At 49.1% G+C, this 16369-nt stretch overlaps 1 protein-coding gene across 3 annotated transcripts in view; it reads left to right on the top strand.

The window, feature by feature from the left end:
• GEMIN5 (gem nuclear organelle associated protein 5) overlaps positions 1-16369 on the top strand; it is a 384438-nt gene that overhangs the window by 273176 nt on the left and 94893 nt on the right. For all 3 annotated transcript variants that reach the window (XM_078653694.1, XM_078653693.1, XM_078653695.1), the window contains 3 exons: positions 14976-15071; positions 15294-15431; positions 15970-16117. In XM_078653694.1, coding sequence (XP_078509820.1) covers positions 14976-15071; positions 15294-15431; positions 15970-16117 — 382 coding nt within the window. The remainder of the gene's footprint in view (positions 1-14975; positions 15072-15293; positions 15432-15969; positions 16118-16369) is intronic.

Raw genomic sequence — 16369 nt, 5'->3', positions numbered from 1 at the left:
GAATTCATACCTGCAAAGAAGATATTCCAACAAACGGGAACGAAATATGCGTTGATCTATCCGGCAAAATTGAGAGTACAGGGTCCGGGTAAGCCGACGTTCTTTGTTGATGCGAAAGCTGCACTACAATATGCTAAGCACTTGCTGAAAGAACAAAAGCAAAAGACAACTCGGGGCGAGCAGAATGCGCCGGACCAACTCAGTGATGTGGAATGATGTCTCCCTGCGCTGCCTATATGAAGCACGCTGCCTGAGACTGTGCTGCGGCGAAGGGACAAGAGCTGTAACTGCGGAAAGGGAAGACCTGGACTACTCATCTGACATGATGTACGGTATGGTTCGATGGGCTCCGGGGAGGCGGTGCTCCTAGCAGCGCTTGGTCACCCTGTCACGAGCACAGGGTAGTAGGTGGTCCCCCTGCGTACCCTCTGGGATGATTCCCACAGTTTTTGCACTTGTTGAACTGATCCCTGATGGATGCTACTGCACTGCGAACAGGGAAATGTGTTGGGGTGGGGGGGAACATGATGCACAACCTAATTGGGGGGTTGGTGTGGGAGGTGGGAGGAGGGGAAACTTGTTGTTGTTAGCATTCTTGTTATTCTTTGGGTCGTCGTGCATACCATTGCAATGGAATGTTGTGATTTGCGATATGCTTGCCGTGCTTGATGTGTGTTGTTCCTGCGCTCTGGGACTACGGTTTGACATACCCGCGAGGCCGTCGCAGTATTGGCGGCTGTCACTTACAGATGTGCCTGACTTAGCTGAGATATGGCGACACGCAAGACTGAGAATTGTATGAACACTTTGAAATGTCTCACGTGGAATATTAGGGGGCTAAATGACCGCCGAAAAATTAGACTCACGCAAGCTTACCTAGCGAGGCATGATATAGACATATGTATGCTACAGGAAACCCATTTACTCTCTACAGACACGACCACTTTGAGGAATAGGAGGTGGGAGGTAATTGCTGCGGCTGGGTTTTCTAGATATTCGAGAGGGGTGGCGATAATGATTAGGAGGGGCCTACATTTGCGAACACATTCCACGATTGCTGACAGGGAGGGCAGATACATCATACTGGTGGGAGCATTGTATAATACGACTGTTGCCCTGGTAAACATTTATGGTCCTAACACAGACAGCCCTGAGGTCTATGGTGGGTTATGGCACGAAATACAGAAACTAGGCCCTATAGCGATACTATGGGGAGGAGACTTTAATATCCCGCTATCTGCGACACTGGACAGGGAGCCTCACGTACGCACCACCCTAATGCTGCGAAACTGTTACATGAGATAATAAGTGATCTCCTATTGGTAGATGCATGGAGAGTTGCGAACCCGGCGCGTAGGGAAGGCACTTGTATCACACACCACAGAGGGGCATGGTCACGGTTGGATTACTGGTTACTAACAAGAGACTTACACGCATGGGTAGCTGAGACCTCACACCTTGCCCGCACTCTGTCGGACCACGCCCCTGTACAGTTAATCATCAGAGTGCCCCCGGCGTACACCCAGCCCTATGCGTGGAGATTTCCTTCCAAGGCCTTGAGAGATCAGGTTTTTCGCGAGGGCCTTAGAACCAGAATCGAGGAGTACTTCACGTTAAATGTGGGCTCGGTGGACTCCCCTGGAGTACTGTGGGAGGCCTTTAAGGCTGTGGTAAGGGGGGATTGCATTGCTCTGAAAACTGGTGTACTGCGAGACATACGGAACACCCTGCAGAGACTAGAGAGAGACCTACAGGACCTAGAGAGGAGGCAGGTGGACTGCCCATCGCACGACACACTAGCAAACATTAGATCCAAACTAACGGAATATCAAACTGAGGCGGAAAGGGAAGTAGTGTACCTACATAAACATGCGCAAGCACGTAAATATGGTGAAGGTGACAGACCAGGTAGGACCCTAGCTAACTTGCTTCGAGCGCCAAGGGGCACCTCTTATGTGGCAGAGCTGCGAACAATGGGGGGTGAGACGGTGCGCATGCCACCGGATATTCTGAGGGAATTCACTGCTTACTACGCGGAGCTGTACACCTCTAAAGTGTCCCCGACGCAGGCTGATCTGATCGCATACTTAGATGAGATATGCCATGCGTGGTTTAACGACGGAGCGCGGCAATATATGGAGCTACCGTTCACGGTAGAAGATATTAAGAAAGTAATAACCGCCATGCCAAGGGACAGGGCACCGGGAGCAGACCGACTTACGGCTGCCTTCTATAAGAAATATGCTGAGTTACTGGCTCCCTGGCTGCATGGAATGTATCAGGAGGCGCTTCAGGTCGGTAGATTGCCGCCCACTGTTCGCGAAGCTATAATCATTACGATCCTGAAGCCGGATAAAGACCCTACCAGAACGGACTCTTACCGACCGCTGTCCCTTATTAATCTCGACGCTAAAATTTACGCTAAACTGCTTGCGGATCGGCTGACACCCATGGTACCGCAAATCGCACTAACAGATCAGGCGGGATTTGTTTTGGGGAGATCCACGGCGCATAACCTGAGAACCTTTTTTGGTATGCTCCACTATTTGGCCCCCCACGTACAGGCAGCAGCGGCTCTACTGGACGCCACAAAGGCGTTTGATTCCTTGGAGTGGAGTTTCCTGTTGACCCTGCTGCAGCGGCTGGGTTTCAGCCCACTATTCCTAAAACAAATTCAGTTATTATACACTGACCCCTCTGCCAGGATCCGAGTAAACGGACGCACATCTGAGCCTATCCCCATAACCAGAGGCACGAGGCAGGGTTGCCCACTGTCCCCCCTGCTGTTTGCTATCGCAACGGAACCCCTGGCAGCTAAATTAAGACAGCAACACGCACATGAGAGCATAGGCTTCACTACGCGGGGAATCCTTATTTCCCTATACGCAGACGACATAACTGTCTATCTCAATAATCCCCGAGAGAACTTTGACACGATCATGCGTGAGTTCATTAGATACGGCGGTCTGACAGGCATACAGATTAACTGGAACAAATCCACTATGTTCCCACTGACTGACGATACAGCTCTGATTAACTCAGAATTTCCTATAGAGTGGGCGACTGAGGGGGTGCGCTATCTGGGCGTTCAGCTGAGCCGTTCTCTACAGGAACTATGGACGCTGAACTATGGCTGAGCCATAGACTGGATAGAGTGCAAGGTTGCTAGATGGAAGAACCTTCCGTTGTCTCTGACAGGACGCATCGCCATTGCGAAGATGATAATACTTCCCAAGCTGCTATATCTTTTTGTGAACCTGCCCATCCCCCTGAACGTACACTTTTTCAAACGCTTACGCACTGCGGTGCTGGTCCTGATATGGGCGGATAAACAGCCTCGTGTCTCCTGGCAGGTATTGACTCTGCCATTATCACAGGGAGGTCTGGGGGCTCCAGACTTTGAATTATACGCTTACAGCGCGCAAGCACAGTACCTACATTACTGGCTGCATCCGGTTCCCTACCAACCGCATGTAGCGATTGAAATAGATAGAGTCTCCCCTACCCCCTTAAACCGAGCAGTATTCCACCCTTACAAGCACCCACGACAAGATGTTGACACCGCTGAAAGTGTAAGATGGGCCTGGAGGAAGATAGCAAATAGAGCACACATTGACAAACTATACGCCCCGTCGATGCCCTTGAGGGGCAATCCATTGCTGACACCGCTGATGGATGCAGCAGTAGCGAAAAGAGCGCAGGCACACAACTTACATAAAGGGAGGGACCTATACCCGGCAGGGACATTCCTGACGCTGCAGGATATGTGTGGCACGGAGGCCCCTACGGCGTCCGATACCTTGCTCTACTACCAGCTGAGAGCTGCGTGCAAGGCCACCTATGACGACTTCCCAAATGAACCGCCTCAGTTACCGGCGCTTGAAAACATTCTAGCACATGCCTCGCCTTACAAATTAGTCACGCGCATTTATAGCATTACACAGAAGGAAAGCCCACTTGTAAGTCCTAGATCGCGGGAGGCCTGGAATGATGAGGCAGGCCTGGAACTCACGGAGGAACAGTGGTCTTATTGTTGTACCCAACTACAATATCTGTCGCCCAATTATAGACTCAGGCTCATTCATAACTTATTTGCATCGCTTATACCGCACACCTACTCAGATGCACCGTATGAGACTGAGGGATGATGACAGGTGCTGGAGATGCAATGTGCACAACGCCCACTTCACGCACATGGCATGGGAGTGCACGGAGATCTCCCGCTACTGGGAGGAGGTCCTCGCACACATTGAACACATCATAGGCACCACTGATGAGAGGACGATAGGACTGGCATTATTGGGTTATGTGAGAGATATCCCGGTGGGGCGACGGAAATTCACGGCAATGCTGCTACTGATGGCAAAGAGACAGGTGGCAATACACTGGCGAAAGAGACAGCCCCCGGTGGCGGTGGCCTGGGTAAAGGCAGTCGTATACTGTAAAGATCAACTAGAGGGATATTGGGAACAGATGCCGGACAGGTCTAGACCAAAAGACATATGGGCCCCATTTGCAGAATGGCGGAGAATGAAAGATGTGGACCCCCCAGACAGGACAGATTGCACTCAGTTAGGCACCAACGCCAGGCTATATGGGGGGGGGGGGGGACATGTCAACGTCATACGCTATGCCTACACTGAGAAATCTAGACAGTGTGTGTGAGGGGAGAAAGGGACATATATGACTGGTTATAATATGCGAATTTTACCGCTGCGAGGTGTGATGTCGATGCTGAACTATTTTCCGTTCCTTGCTGAGATAAGCTGATTCAAATTCCATACCTGACTAAGATCACAACTCTGAACATTACATTGCCTACACCTGAGGATGTTAACCAAACAGCTATGATTATTGATTAACTGCTAGACGATTGCTGCCGGCCTCCGGGTTGTAGGCAAAGAGCCGTGTATTGCAAGATGACCCAATAAAGGTTTTTTGAAAACTTAAAAAAAAAAAAAAAACCCTTGTAAAGGATCCTAAGACTTGTCACTTGATTCATGGCTCCAAGGAGAGACCACTTGAGGTGCCAGCACCTCCTCCTCCTCCAAAGAAGAGAGACATTGCAACCTCACCATTAAGGGTCCCTTCTCCACCACCTCCCAATATTGTTCCTCCTCCCACACTTCCTCCACCTCACCATTCACCTACACCATCCCCTAATCCAGACGATGATGCAGACATAGACTCTGATGACACAGGTGGGGATTCACATGACCCAGCAGGGAGCGATAGTCACCTAATCCATGGGATGATTACAACACCCCTGATGTGCCTTATGTCCCACAAGATGATATATACCCTTCTAGACCTTCCCCACCAGAGGACACTATAGGTTTTAACCTACTAGTCCAAAGAGCTGCCCAATATCATGGGGTGGACTTACACACTGATGCGGTGGAGGAAGATTTCCTACTAGACACTTTTGATAACACACAAAGGTCTACTGCCATCTTGCCAATGCTTAAGGGTGTCATCAAGCACGCAACAGAAGTTTTTAAGGATCCTGTCAGGGCTAGAATCCTTAGTCCTCGCATTGAGAAAAAATATAAAGCTGCCCCTACAGACCCAGTCTATATTAAAGGTCCAGCACCATTAGACTCTTTAGTAGTGTCTAATGCACGTAAACGTGCTAATTCCCAGACATCAAGTGAGGCCTCACCACCAGACAAAGAATCTAAGCTACTTGACGCTTCCGGCAAAAGAACAGCGTCACAAGCAGCTAATATCTGGCGCATTGCCAATACCCAAGCGTTGCTGGCCAGATATGACAAAGCACATTATGATGGACTAGAGTCCATAATGCAGCATCTACCAGACAAATACAAAAATAGGGCAAATGAACTTATACAGGAAGGTAAAAATATTACTAATACTTCCATTAGTTGTGCCCTAGAGGCTGCATATACCGCCTCAAGGGCAATCAATACCAGCACCCTACTACGTACACATGCTTGGCTACGTATTTCAGGTTTTAAACCTGAGGTCCAAAACTTCATCCTTAATCAGCCATTTGACGAGACACATTTATTTGGCCCAAATGTTGACGTGTCTTTAGAAAAGATGAAAAAAGACACTGATACAACAAAATCTATGGGAGCCGTGCAGCAGCAAGCTCCCAGATGTTCTTTTCGTCCCTCATCATACAGAGGCAACACTAGAGGCTACTCCTCGGAAAGTCCCTCCACTTCTTACAAAACCTCTAGCCAATCCACATTCACTAAGGGCTACCAGAGAGGGGGTTACAGGGGTAACAACAACAAAGGAAGAGGCAAAACCAACAACTCCCGCTCTGCCTCTACCCCTAACCAATGACTTTCCTCCCCTCTCCCCCCCAACATTCCACTCCTGTGGGGGAAGATTACAATAATTCCTTCCTGTCTGGACCAACATCACATCACAACAGACAGGTGGGTGCGACAAATTATTCACTCCGGTTACTGTCTAGAACTAAAATCTACCCCCCCAAGCATACCACCCAAACAGCGTCCAATGTCACAAGAACATCTATCACTGTTAAAGCAAGAAGTAGTATCTCTGCTACAAAAAAGTGCAATAGAACCAGTTCCTCTGCAACAACAAAACAAGGGGGTTTACTCTCTATATTTTCTTTTTTTTTTATGTTCAAAGGTTTTTTATTGGGTACTCTCTATATTTTCTAATCCCAAAAAAGGACGGCTCTCTAAGGCCTATTCTAGACCTCAGACCGCTAAACATATACATACAGTCAGACCATTTTCACATGGTCACACTCCAACAAGTCCTTCCACTCCTGTCACAAAAGGACTTCCTTGCTATTCTAGATCTCAAGGACGCATACTTCCACATTCCCATTCACAAGGCTCACAGGAAGTATCTCAGATTTGTGATAGACCACTGCCCACTGTACCTACTCTACCTGGGTATCGTTAGCGCTTTTTCCGTGCCTGCATTAACTGAATTGATTTGTGTACTTCTTAGCGCCTATATTGTTTGCCTGCACTGTTTGTTCGACCTTAAGTGCCTGTGCTCGCTCGCATTGCCGATCGCCTTATTTCCTCAATACCTGCTGCTGTGACCCTTTGTATAGTGTGCCCCGCTCCCCAGGCGCCTCGCTGACCAACTCATTCCATTGAAGCATTTCCCCATCCCGGTCGGCGTTTCAGCCCCAGCCGCCATTATTGATTGTTGTTGTTGTGCCCGGAGCACGCCCCCTCCACCACGCACCCGCCTCCCAGCTGCTCCTCCCTCCCACTAAGAGGCTAAGCTTCCCCCCTGCCCTCCAAAGCACTGTGACCGTCCTGACTTCGTCAGAAACGGTCGCTCACTACTGCCTCTGCCCACTGTACCTACTCTACCTGGGTATCGTTAGCGCTTTTCCGTGCCTGCATTAACTGAATTGATTTGTGTACTTCTTAGTGCCTATATTGTTTGCCTGCACTGTTTGTTCGACCTTAAGTGCCTGTGCTCGCTCGCATTGCCGATCGCCTTATTTCCTCAATACCTGCTGCTGTGACCCTTTGCATAGTGTGCCCCGCTCCCCAGGCGCCTCGCTGACCAACTCATTCCATTGAAGCATTTCCCCATCCCGGTCGGCGTTTCAGCCCCAGCCGCCATTATTGATTGTTGTTGTTGTGCCCGGAGCCCGCCCCCTCCACCACGCACCCGCCTCCCAGCTTCTCCTCCCTCCCACTAAGAGGCTAAGCTTCCCCCCTGCCCTCCGAAGCACTGTGACCGTCCTGACTTCGTCAGAAACGGTCGCTCACTACTGCCTCTGCCCACTGTACCTACTCTACCTGGGTATCGTTAGCGCTTTTCCGTGCCTGCATTAACTGAATTGATTTGTGTACTTCTTAGCGCCTATATTGTTTGCCTGCACTGTTTGTTCGACCTTAAGTGCCTGTGGTCGCTCGCATTGCCGATCGCCTTATTTCCTCAATACCTGCTGCTGTGACCCTTTGCATAGTGTGCCCCGCTCCCCAGGCGCCTCGCTGACCAACTCATTCCATTGAAGCATTTCCCCATCCCGGTCGGCGTTTCAGCCCCAGCCGCCATTATTGATTGTTGTTGTTGTGCCCGGAGCCCGCCCCCTCCACCACGCACCCGCCTCCCAGCTGCTCCTCCCTCGCCCCTCCCCCTACCCACCTACCTATGACAGATGCATCAGCGCGCAGCGTTCACGCGCAGCGATCGCGCCCCATGCGCGCCGAAGGTGCGCCAAAGGTAAGCCCGTCTACACCCGTCCGCGCCTGGACCGCGCCCAGCGCCCGTCCCCCTGCCCTATGCCGCTCCCAACCCCCCAGAGTAACTTATGATGCCGCTACTCTCCTCGCCTTCAACACCGGACGCACCCCACTATGCTGCGAAGCTACCCCAGGACGTACCCACGGCCCATTCTCCTGCCTCTCCTGTAAGTTCAACTGCTGCAGGACCCTCACCAAACACACTTCCTCCACACTCCGCTCCGAACCCAAAGACTTGAAATGCATCCTACTGAACACCCGCTCGGTCCACAGACACGCAACCGAACTCTGGGACCTAATCGACACTGTGTCACCTGACATCGCCTTCCTCACTGAAACTTGGATGAATGCATCTTCTGCCCCCGACATCGCCATAGCCATACCGGACACTTACAAGATCATTCGAAAAGACCGCACCAATAAAAAAACTGGAGGAGGCATCGCCATCGTCCATAGAAACACCATCAAAATTACAACCAGCTCTGACGACAATCTTGCAACCGCCGAACACCTCCACTTTCAGATCCACACCGACCCCAGGACCACCCTTAGAGGAACCCTCATTTACAGGCCCCCAGGCACCCGATCTCAATTCAGCGACGACATCACTGACTTCGTCAGCCCGCACGCCCTCGCCTCCGAGAACTACATTCTTCTAGGAGACCTCAACTACCACCTTGACAACATTCTCGACAACAACACCACCACCCTCCTGGACAACCTGTCCAATCTCGGACTCAAACAACTTGTTGACACCCCCACTCACACAGCCGGACACACGCTCGACCCTATCTTCACCTCCAGCAAGCACATCTCCTTCGATCACACTACAGCTCTCCACTGGACGGATCACAGCTGTGTTCACTTCAGCTACAAAACAAACCTGACCCACAACCGTCCACAACCCATACCCCGAAGAAAATGGAACAAAATCACCACCGACCAACTCCTCGCATCCCTCAGCCAAAACACTCCTACCCTAACAACGGACCCAGACCAAGCGGCCACAAACCTCAGGCAATGGATTACACACAGTGCGGACGAACTATCACCCTTGAAAAAACACCAGTTGAAATCATTCAGCAAAAAGGCTCCCTGGTTCAATGATAACCTTAAAAAATCCAAGAAGACATGCCGCACCCTGGAGAAGAATTGGAGAAAAGAACCAACCCCAGACAACATGGCCTCCCTCAAGACAGCCACCCGCAAACACCACCAACTGATTCGATCCGCCAAGAAATCAGCATTTAAGGACCGTCTCGACAACAATTCTCATAACAGCAAGGAACTCTTCAATATCGTCAAAGAATTCACCAACCCTCCCGCAGCATCCAACGACATCACTAACTCCCAAGACCTCTGCAATGCGCTATCCTCCTTCTTCTACAACAAAATTGCCGACATTCACAACAGCTTCAAGAATACTCCCAATGACCAACTCACCCCACCCCCTTCTGATCCCACCCCTCCAACTAACTACCTCAACTCCTGGAACCCAATCACCATTGAAGATACCATTCGCCTCATGAACTCAATCCACTCTGGATCACCTTCCGACCCCTGTCCCCACTACATCTTCAACAAAGCTGACTCCATCATCGCTCCCCAACTCCGCGATGTCATCAACTGCTCCTTCAACTCCGCCACCTTTCCAGAAATATGGAAACACGCCGAACTCAGCGCCCTTCTGAAAAAACCGACAGCAGACCCCTCAGAACTGAAAAACTACCGACCCATTTCCCTCCTCCCTTTCCCGGCCAAAGTCATCGAGAAAGCCGTCAACAGCCAACTCGCAGCCTTCCTTGAATCCAACAACTCCCTGGATCCCTCACAGAACGGCTTTCGAGCTAAACACAGCACCGAGACCGCCCTCATTGCGGCGACTGACGACATCCGAGCACTCCTGGACAACGGTGAAACAGTGGCCCTCATTCTACTCGACCTCTCCGCCGCCTTCGACACTGTCTGTCACAACACCCTCATACAACGCCTCAACAACATCGGCATACAAGGAAAAGCCTTGGACTGGATCATCTCGTTCCTAGCCGGGAGAACACAGAGAGTCCGACTCCCCCCTTTCTACTCAGAGCCCACCGAAGTCATCTGCGGCGTACCTCAAGGCTCCTCACTCAGTCCCACCCTCTTCAACGTCTACATGAGTCCCCTCGCCTCCATCGCACGTCAACACAACCTCAACATCATCTCCTACGCCGACGACACCCAGCTAATCCTTTCCCTCACCAAAGACCCCAAGACCGCCAAAAACAACCTTCACGAAGGTATGAAAGAAGTAGCCGAATGGATGAAACAGAGCCGCTTAAAACTCAACTCAGACAAAACGGAGGTGCTCATCCTTGGGTCCTCCCCCTCAGCTTGGGACGACTCCTGGTGGCCTTCCGCTTTGGGATCAGCGCCCACACCCACGGACCATGCACGTAACCTTGGCTTCATTCTAGACTCCTCTCTCTCAATGTCCAGACAAGTCAACGCCGTATCGTCCTCCTGCTTCAACGTCCTTCGCATTCTCAAAAAGATCTTCCGCTGGATCCCCCTCGAAACAAGAAAGACTGTCACCCATGCACTGGTCATGAGTCGACTGGACTATGGCAACACTCTCTACGCCGGAATTACAACAAAATTGCAGAAAAAGCTCCAGCGCATCCAAAACGCATCAGCGAGACTCATATTAGACATCCCGCGCCAAGAGCACATCACCGGTCACTTAAAAAACCTCCACTGGCTTCCCGTCAACAAAAGAATTACTTTCCGCCTTCTTACCCACGCACACAAGGCCCTTTATAATCTAGGACCCAAATGCCTCAACACCAGACTGTCCTTTTACTATCCTACCCGCCAACTAAGATCATCCAATCAAGCCCTCGCCGCAGTCCCGCGCATCCGAAAAACCACCATGGGTGGCAGATCCTTCTCCTTCCTGGCTGCCAAGACCTGGAACTCACTCCCCACCCACCTCCGCCTTACTCAGAATCACATCTCCTTCAGAAAAGAACTGAAAACTTGGCTATTCGATAAACAGTGAACCCCTCCCTCTAGCGCCTTGAGACCCTCTGGGTGAGTAGTGCGCTTTATAAATGCCTGAACTTGAACTTGAACTTGAACTATAGACGGGCAACACTATCAATTCAAAGTACTTCCATTCGGAGTCACAACAGCAGCAAGAGTATTCACCAAGTGCTTTGCAGTAGTGGCAGCCCATTTACGAATACAGCACATCCATGTCTTCCCGTACCTCGACGACTGGCTCATAAAAGCCAGCTCATACGACCGATGCGTGGAACACACTCATGCCACGATACAGCTGCTCTACAAATTGGCATTCACAATAAACCACACCAAGTCCCATCTACAACCATCCACGGTACAACAATACCTCGGTGCCACAATAAACACCTCAACAGCGCTAGCTTATCCCACTGATAGCCAGCATGCAAACTCTTCTAACAAAGTTTCAGCTAAAATACTACCTTCCAGCACAAGTGTTCATGCAACTCATAGGGATGTTGGCCTCTTGCATTTTCATAGTGCCCCATGCAAGACTTCAAATGCGTCCGCTACAAGAATTCTTATCACGTCAATGGAACCTGGCTGAAGGTCAATTAACAGACCTAGTGTAGGTAGACGGTTATACTCATCGCTCTCTGCAGTGGGGGAACACCAAAAACCTTTCCAAGGGACGACCGTTCCTAGAGCCAGTTCCTCAGATAATCTTGACTGCGGACGCATCGCTCTCCGGCTGGGGAGCCCACCTACTGCAACACACCATGCAAGGCTGGTGGACACCGCAACAAAAGTTACTCCACATCAATCATCTGGAGTTACTAGCAATATTCCTAGCGCTAAAAGCTTTCCAAAAGCAAGTATCAAACAAAGCTGTGTTAGTCCGCACAGACAACATGACAGCCATGTATTATATACAGAAGCAGGGAGGCACACTCTCCCTGCAGCTCTCTCAACTAGCACAGGACATATGGCGGTGGGCTTTGCCTCAAAACATATTCCTTCTAGCCCAGCATGTTCCAGGAGTACAAAATACCATAGCAGATCTGTTACGTCGTCAAACACTGCAGACCCACACATGGGAGCTTCATATACAAGTTCTTCAGCCAATCTTTCAGATGTGGAGACAACCTCACATAGACCTATTTGCCACCCACGAAAACGCCAAATGCCCAAGCTTCACCGCCAGATATCCACACCCACTGTCCAAAGGCAATGCGATATGGATGAACTGGTCAAACAGATTTGCGGACGCTTTTCCCCCTCTACCACTCAATGCCACTAGTAGTACGCAAACTACAGCAGCATTCTCTCACCCTCATCCTAGTTGCTCCAACTTGGGCCGACAGCCGTGGTACACCACACTGCTACAACTGTCTGTAGTACCACACCAAAAATTGCACCTGTCTCCACATCTCTTAACACAGAACCGTGGAGAGATCAGACACCTGGAACCAGCTCAGCTCAACCTTGCGATCTGGCTCCTGAAATCCTAGAATTTGGATATCTGAACCTTCCTCCAGACTGCATGAATGTCATTAAAGAAGCTAGACGCCCAACCACTAGGGCATGTTATGCAGCCAAGTGGAAACGATTTGTAATATATTGTCACAACAACAATATTAATCCTCTAGATGTGTCTATTCAACACATCATAGGATACTTACTGCATCTCCAAAGATATAACTTAGCCTATACCTCTATTAGACTACTCTCAATAGCAGCATATCTGCAAAACAGACAACTTCTATCTCTATTCAGAGTGCCTGCCATTAAAGCCCTTATGGAAGGCTTAAAAGAATAATTCCCCACAGGGTACCACCTTCACCTGTGTGGAATTTAAATGTTATTCTCACACGGTTAATGGGACCTCCCTTCGAACCCTTACACAAATGTGAACTACAATTTTTAACGTGGAAGGTTGTGTTCTAGTAGCCATTACTTCTCTACGGATAGTTAGCGAAAATTACAAGCACTCAAGAACCCTTCTTGCAAATGCATCACAATAAGGCAGTTCTGTGTACTAATCCAAAATTCTTGCCCAAAGTAATTTCTCCCTTCTATCTCAATCATTCTGTGGAATTGCCCGTTTTCTTCTCACAGCCACAGACAGTAGCAGAAAGAGCTCTTCATACCCTAGATGTCAAAAGAGCATTGCTATACTACATAGAGAGGACACAACCCTTTCGTAAGACAAAACAACTTTTTGTGTCTTTCTCACCACCACACAAAGGTAATCCCATTTCAAAATCTGGGATAGCTAGATGGATTGTCAAATGCATACAGATTTGTTACCACAAAGCTAAACGTACGTTATCGGTTCCTCCTAAAGCCCACTCTACAAGACAAATAGGGGCTTCAATGGCATTTTTATGGAACATTCCCCTAGATGACATCTGCAAAGCACCTACATGGTCTACACCTCACACATTCACAAAACACTATTGTGTAGATGTGCAAACCAAACAACAAGCTAATGTGGGCCAGGCTGTTCTCAAAACATTATTCCAAACTACTGCAACAGATACAGGTGGTCGCCGCTAAGAGTGGATACTGCTATACAATCTATGCACAGTGTAAAATCTGCAGCTCGTATGCCTCAAACGGAAAATGCTACTTACCAGTATGCATCTGTTCTTGGCATGTAGAGCTGCACTGTTGCACACGCCCACCCGCCTCCCCGGCTACCCTTGTCTGTTCCAGTATTATCTTAATTAGATACAAATTATATGGGCATCCTTCCATTTCTTGCAAAGCTCCATCATTTCCCTATGGTGAAAAACAATCTGGGGATGGAGCCGATGCCCATGCGCAATGTGGTACAAAGGAGGAGTCGCCTATCTCGTGACTTCCAAAGAACTTTTCAGGACGACAACAAACTGCAAACATCCGGGCCCAACACTAGGTGGCGATCTATACACAGTGTGCAACTCTGCAGCTCTACATGCGAGGAACAGATGCATACTGGTAAGTAGCATTTTCCTTTCCAATTGGCATGCAATTGTGGTTGGTTTGGGACAGGTGGTAAGCAGCAGTTCTGACACTGGATGCTGCCCAGTAACAATTAACTGCGCTTTGACTGAAAGTCCTTGTTGCCAGTGTCAAACATATTTGCAGACCCTGTACATCCTGTTTCCAAAACACTGAAACTCCCGTTGGTGATTTGAGTAGGGGGCACAGCCCAGAAAGATGTTTTTGCATGCGAGAAAGTATATTACCCACAAGCTCTTCCTAAGGGAGGTGTACATGTTTCAAGCTGAAATCAAGCGACTTGGCCACAGATAGTATCTCAAGCTGCTAGTTGAACTCCATCTCATGTACTGTCTGGGGAGAGATGCAACTCATCTCAGGCATACTAGCTTGTTAATTCATGGTAGTACTCCATTTAACATAGGTTGAGAGTTCAACCTTTGCCTCCATTGTCTTGTCTGCTGTTCTTTCTGCACAGGTGATGGCTTTTTTCTTGTATTTGCTCAGTGAATTTGAAAGAATGTAAAGAGGACACGAATCCACATCCATCAAAGGGATGTAATTTGTTTGTCATGTTTCCAGTCTGGAATTTTCTAAATTCTTTTTTTCCTCTCTCCACCCCTTTTCTCTGTACATTTTCTGTATTTATCCTCTAACCTGTCTCTTTCGTGCTCTTCTCCTTCTTCAACTCCCTTTGTATCGTCTTCTCTCCTTCTTGTCTTTCCCCTTCCTTTGGCTCCTATCTTTTTCTCCTAACCCTCATAGATGCTTGTGAGGCTGATTCTTCCGAGAGCAGGTCCCTGATGCACCTTGGCCTTTTTGCAGACCGCCCAGCACTTTATCGCCTGATAGAAGCTGAAGGTAGGACCTTTTAAGTTCTACAGCTATCTGGCTTGCACAGAGCAGGCCCAGGGAGCAAAGGAGGGGGGAAAGGGAAGAGTGGGCTGCTTGCAACACAATCCTGATTCAGACACCATTTTACATTACGACTGAAAGTTATTGAACTCTGTAGATCAGGTGTATACAGTTGTAGTCCATGACTATCTCCATCCGCTATAATGAATTTGCAATACTTTTGTACAGGCCAGAGCCACCTGGAAAGTGGGCATCCAGAATTGCATCACCAGCTCATGGTGTGGAAGGGCGATCTTAAGGCAGCGCTGCAGTTGGCAGCTGAGAGGGGAGAACTTACGGACCAGTTGCTGGCGATGTCCCCCACGGGTATGTTCATGAACCCCTCTTGTCTTTTCCTTTGAAGCGTAGGCAGTAGTGGCTGTGGCTTTGGGCAAGGGAGGTGGACCGTGTTTTGATTTGGGGGAAAGTGTGCTTTTATTGGGTGGGGATTGTGCTTTGGGTTGGAGGGCACCACGCTTCAGTTTGGTGGCAGGAATGCACTTTGGCTTTGCAGGGTTTGATCTTTGTGTTGGGGTTTGGTGTGGGGCCAGGTTTGTGTGGGGGGGTGAGGAAGAGGAGGATGGGACTTTCAGGGGCTATGGTGCTGTGGTTTAGGTTGGGGGATGAGCTTTGAACCCGGGGCAGAGGTTTAGTTTGATTTTGTGGGATAGGTTTGGCTGAGCCGTATCTTATCGGTAGTGTATGACAGTATCTAGACTTTGGCAGTGCCTTGGCTTTCAAGTTCTGTTCAGCACTATGGGGTGGTACCTGCAAGTTGAGGACTTCCAAGTGGATCCATTTTTTGGCTATGGGTTGCACTTTGGACAGAGAGTGATGCTTTGTGCTTTCCTCTCTTATTTTTCAGCTGGGTACAAGGTATGGCTTTGGACGGTAGAAGCTTTTGTGAAGCAGCTTTGTTTCCAAGAACAGTATGTTAAGGCTGCCTCCCACCTCCTTTCCATACACAAGGTTTATGAAGCCATAGCTCTACTGAAGGTGCATCAACACTACAGGTTGGTATTACTGATTTAAACACAGACTTTGCTTCATATTTCTTTATATCAGAATTGGCCTGATACTACCACAATAGTGGATGGTTTTGGGCATCTAAAGCTCTTTCTGAGTGCTTTATCTACCCAGTTTATAAGATTGTTTTGTTTATGTTGTATTTCCTACCACTATATCACTGATCTCGCTCAGCCTGAAAGCCAAAATGTGTCTTTATCAGAAAGATAAACGGACATGGGCGTCTATAAATAAAGGCT

The sequence above is a fragment of the Lissotriton helveticus genome, chromosome 7 (genome assembly GCF_964261635.1).
Source record: "Lissotriton helveticus chromosome 7, aLisHel1.1, whole genome shotgun sequence".
Taxonomy (NCBI): domain Eukaryota; kingdom Metazoa; phylum Chordata; class Amphibia; order Caudata; family Salamandridae; genus Lissotriton; species Lissotriton helveticus.
This window is presented reverse-complemented; position numbering and strand designations above follow the sequence as displayed.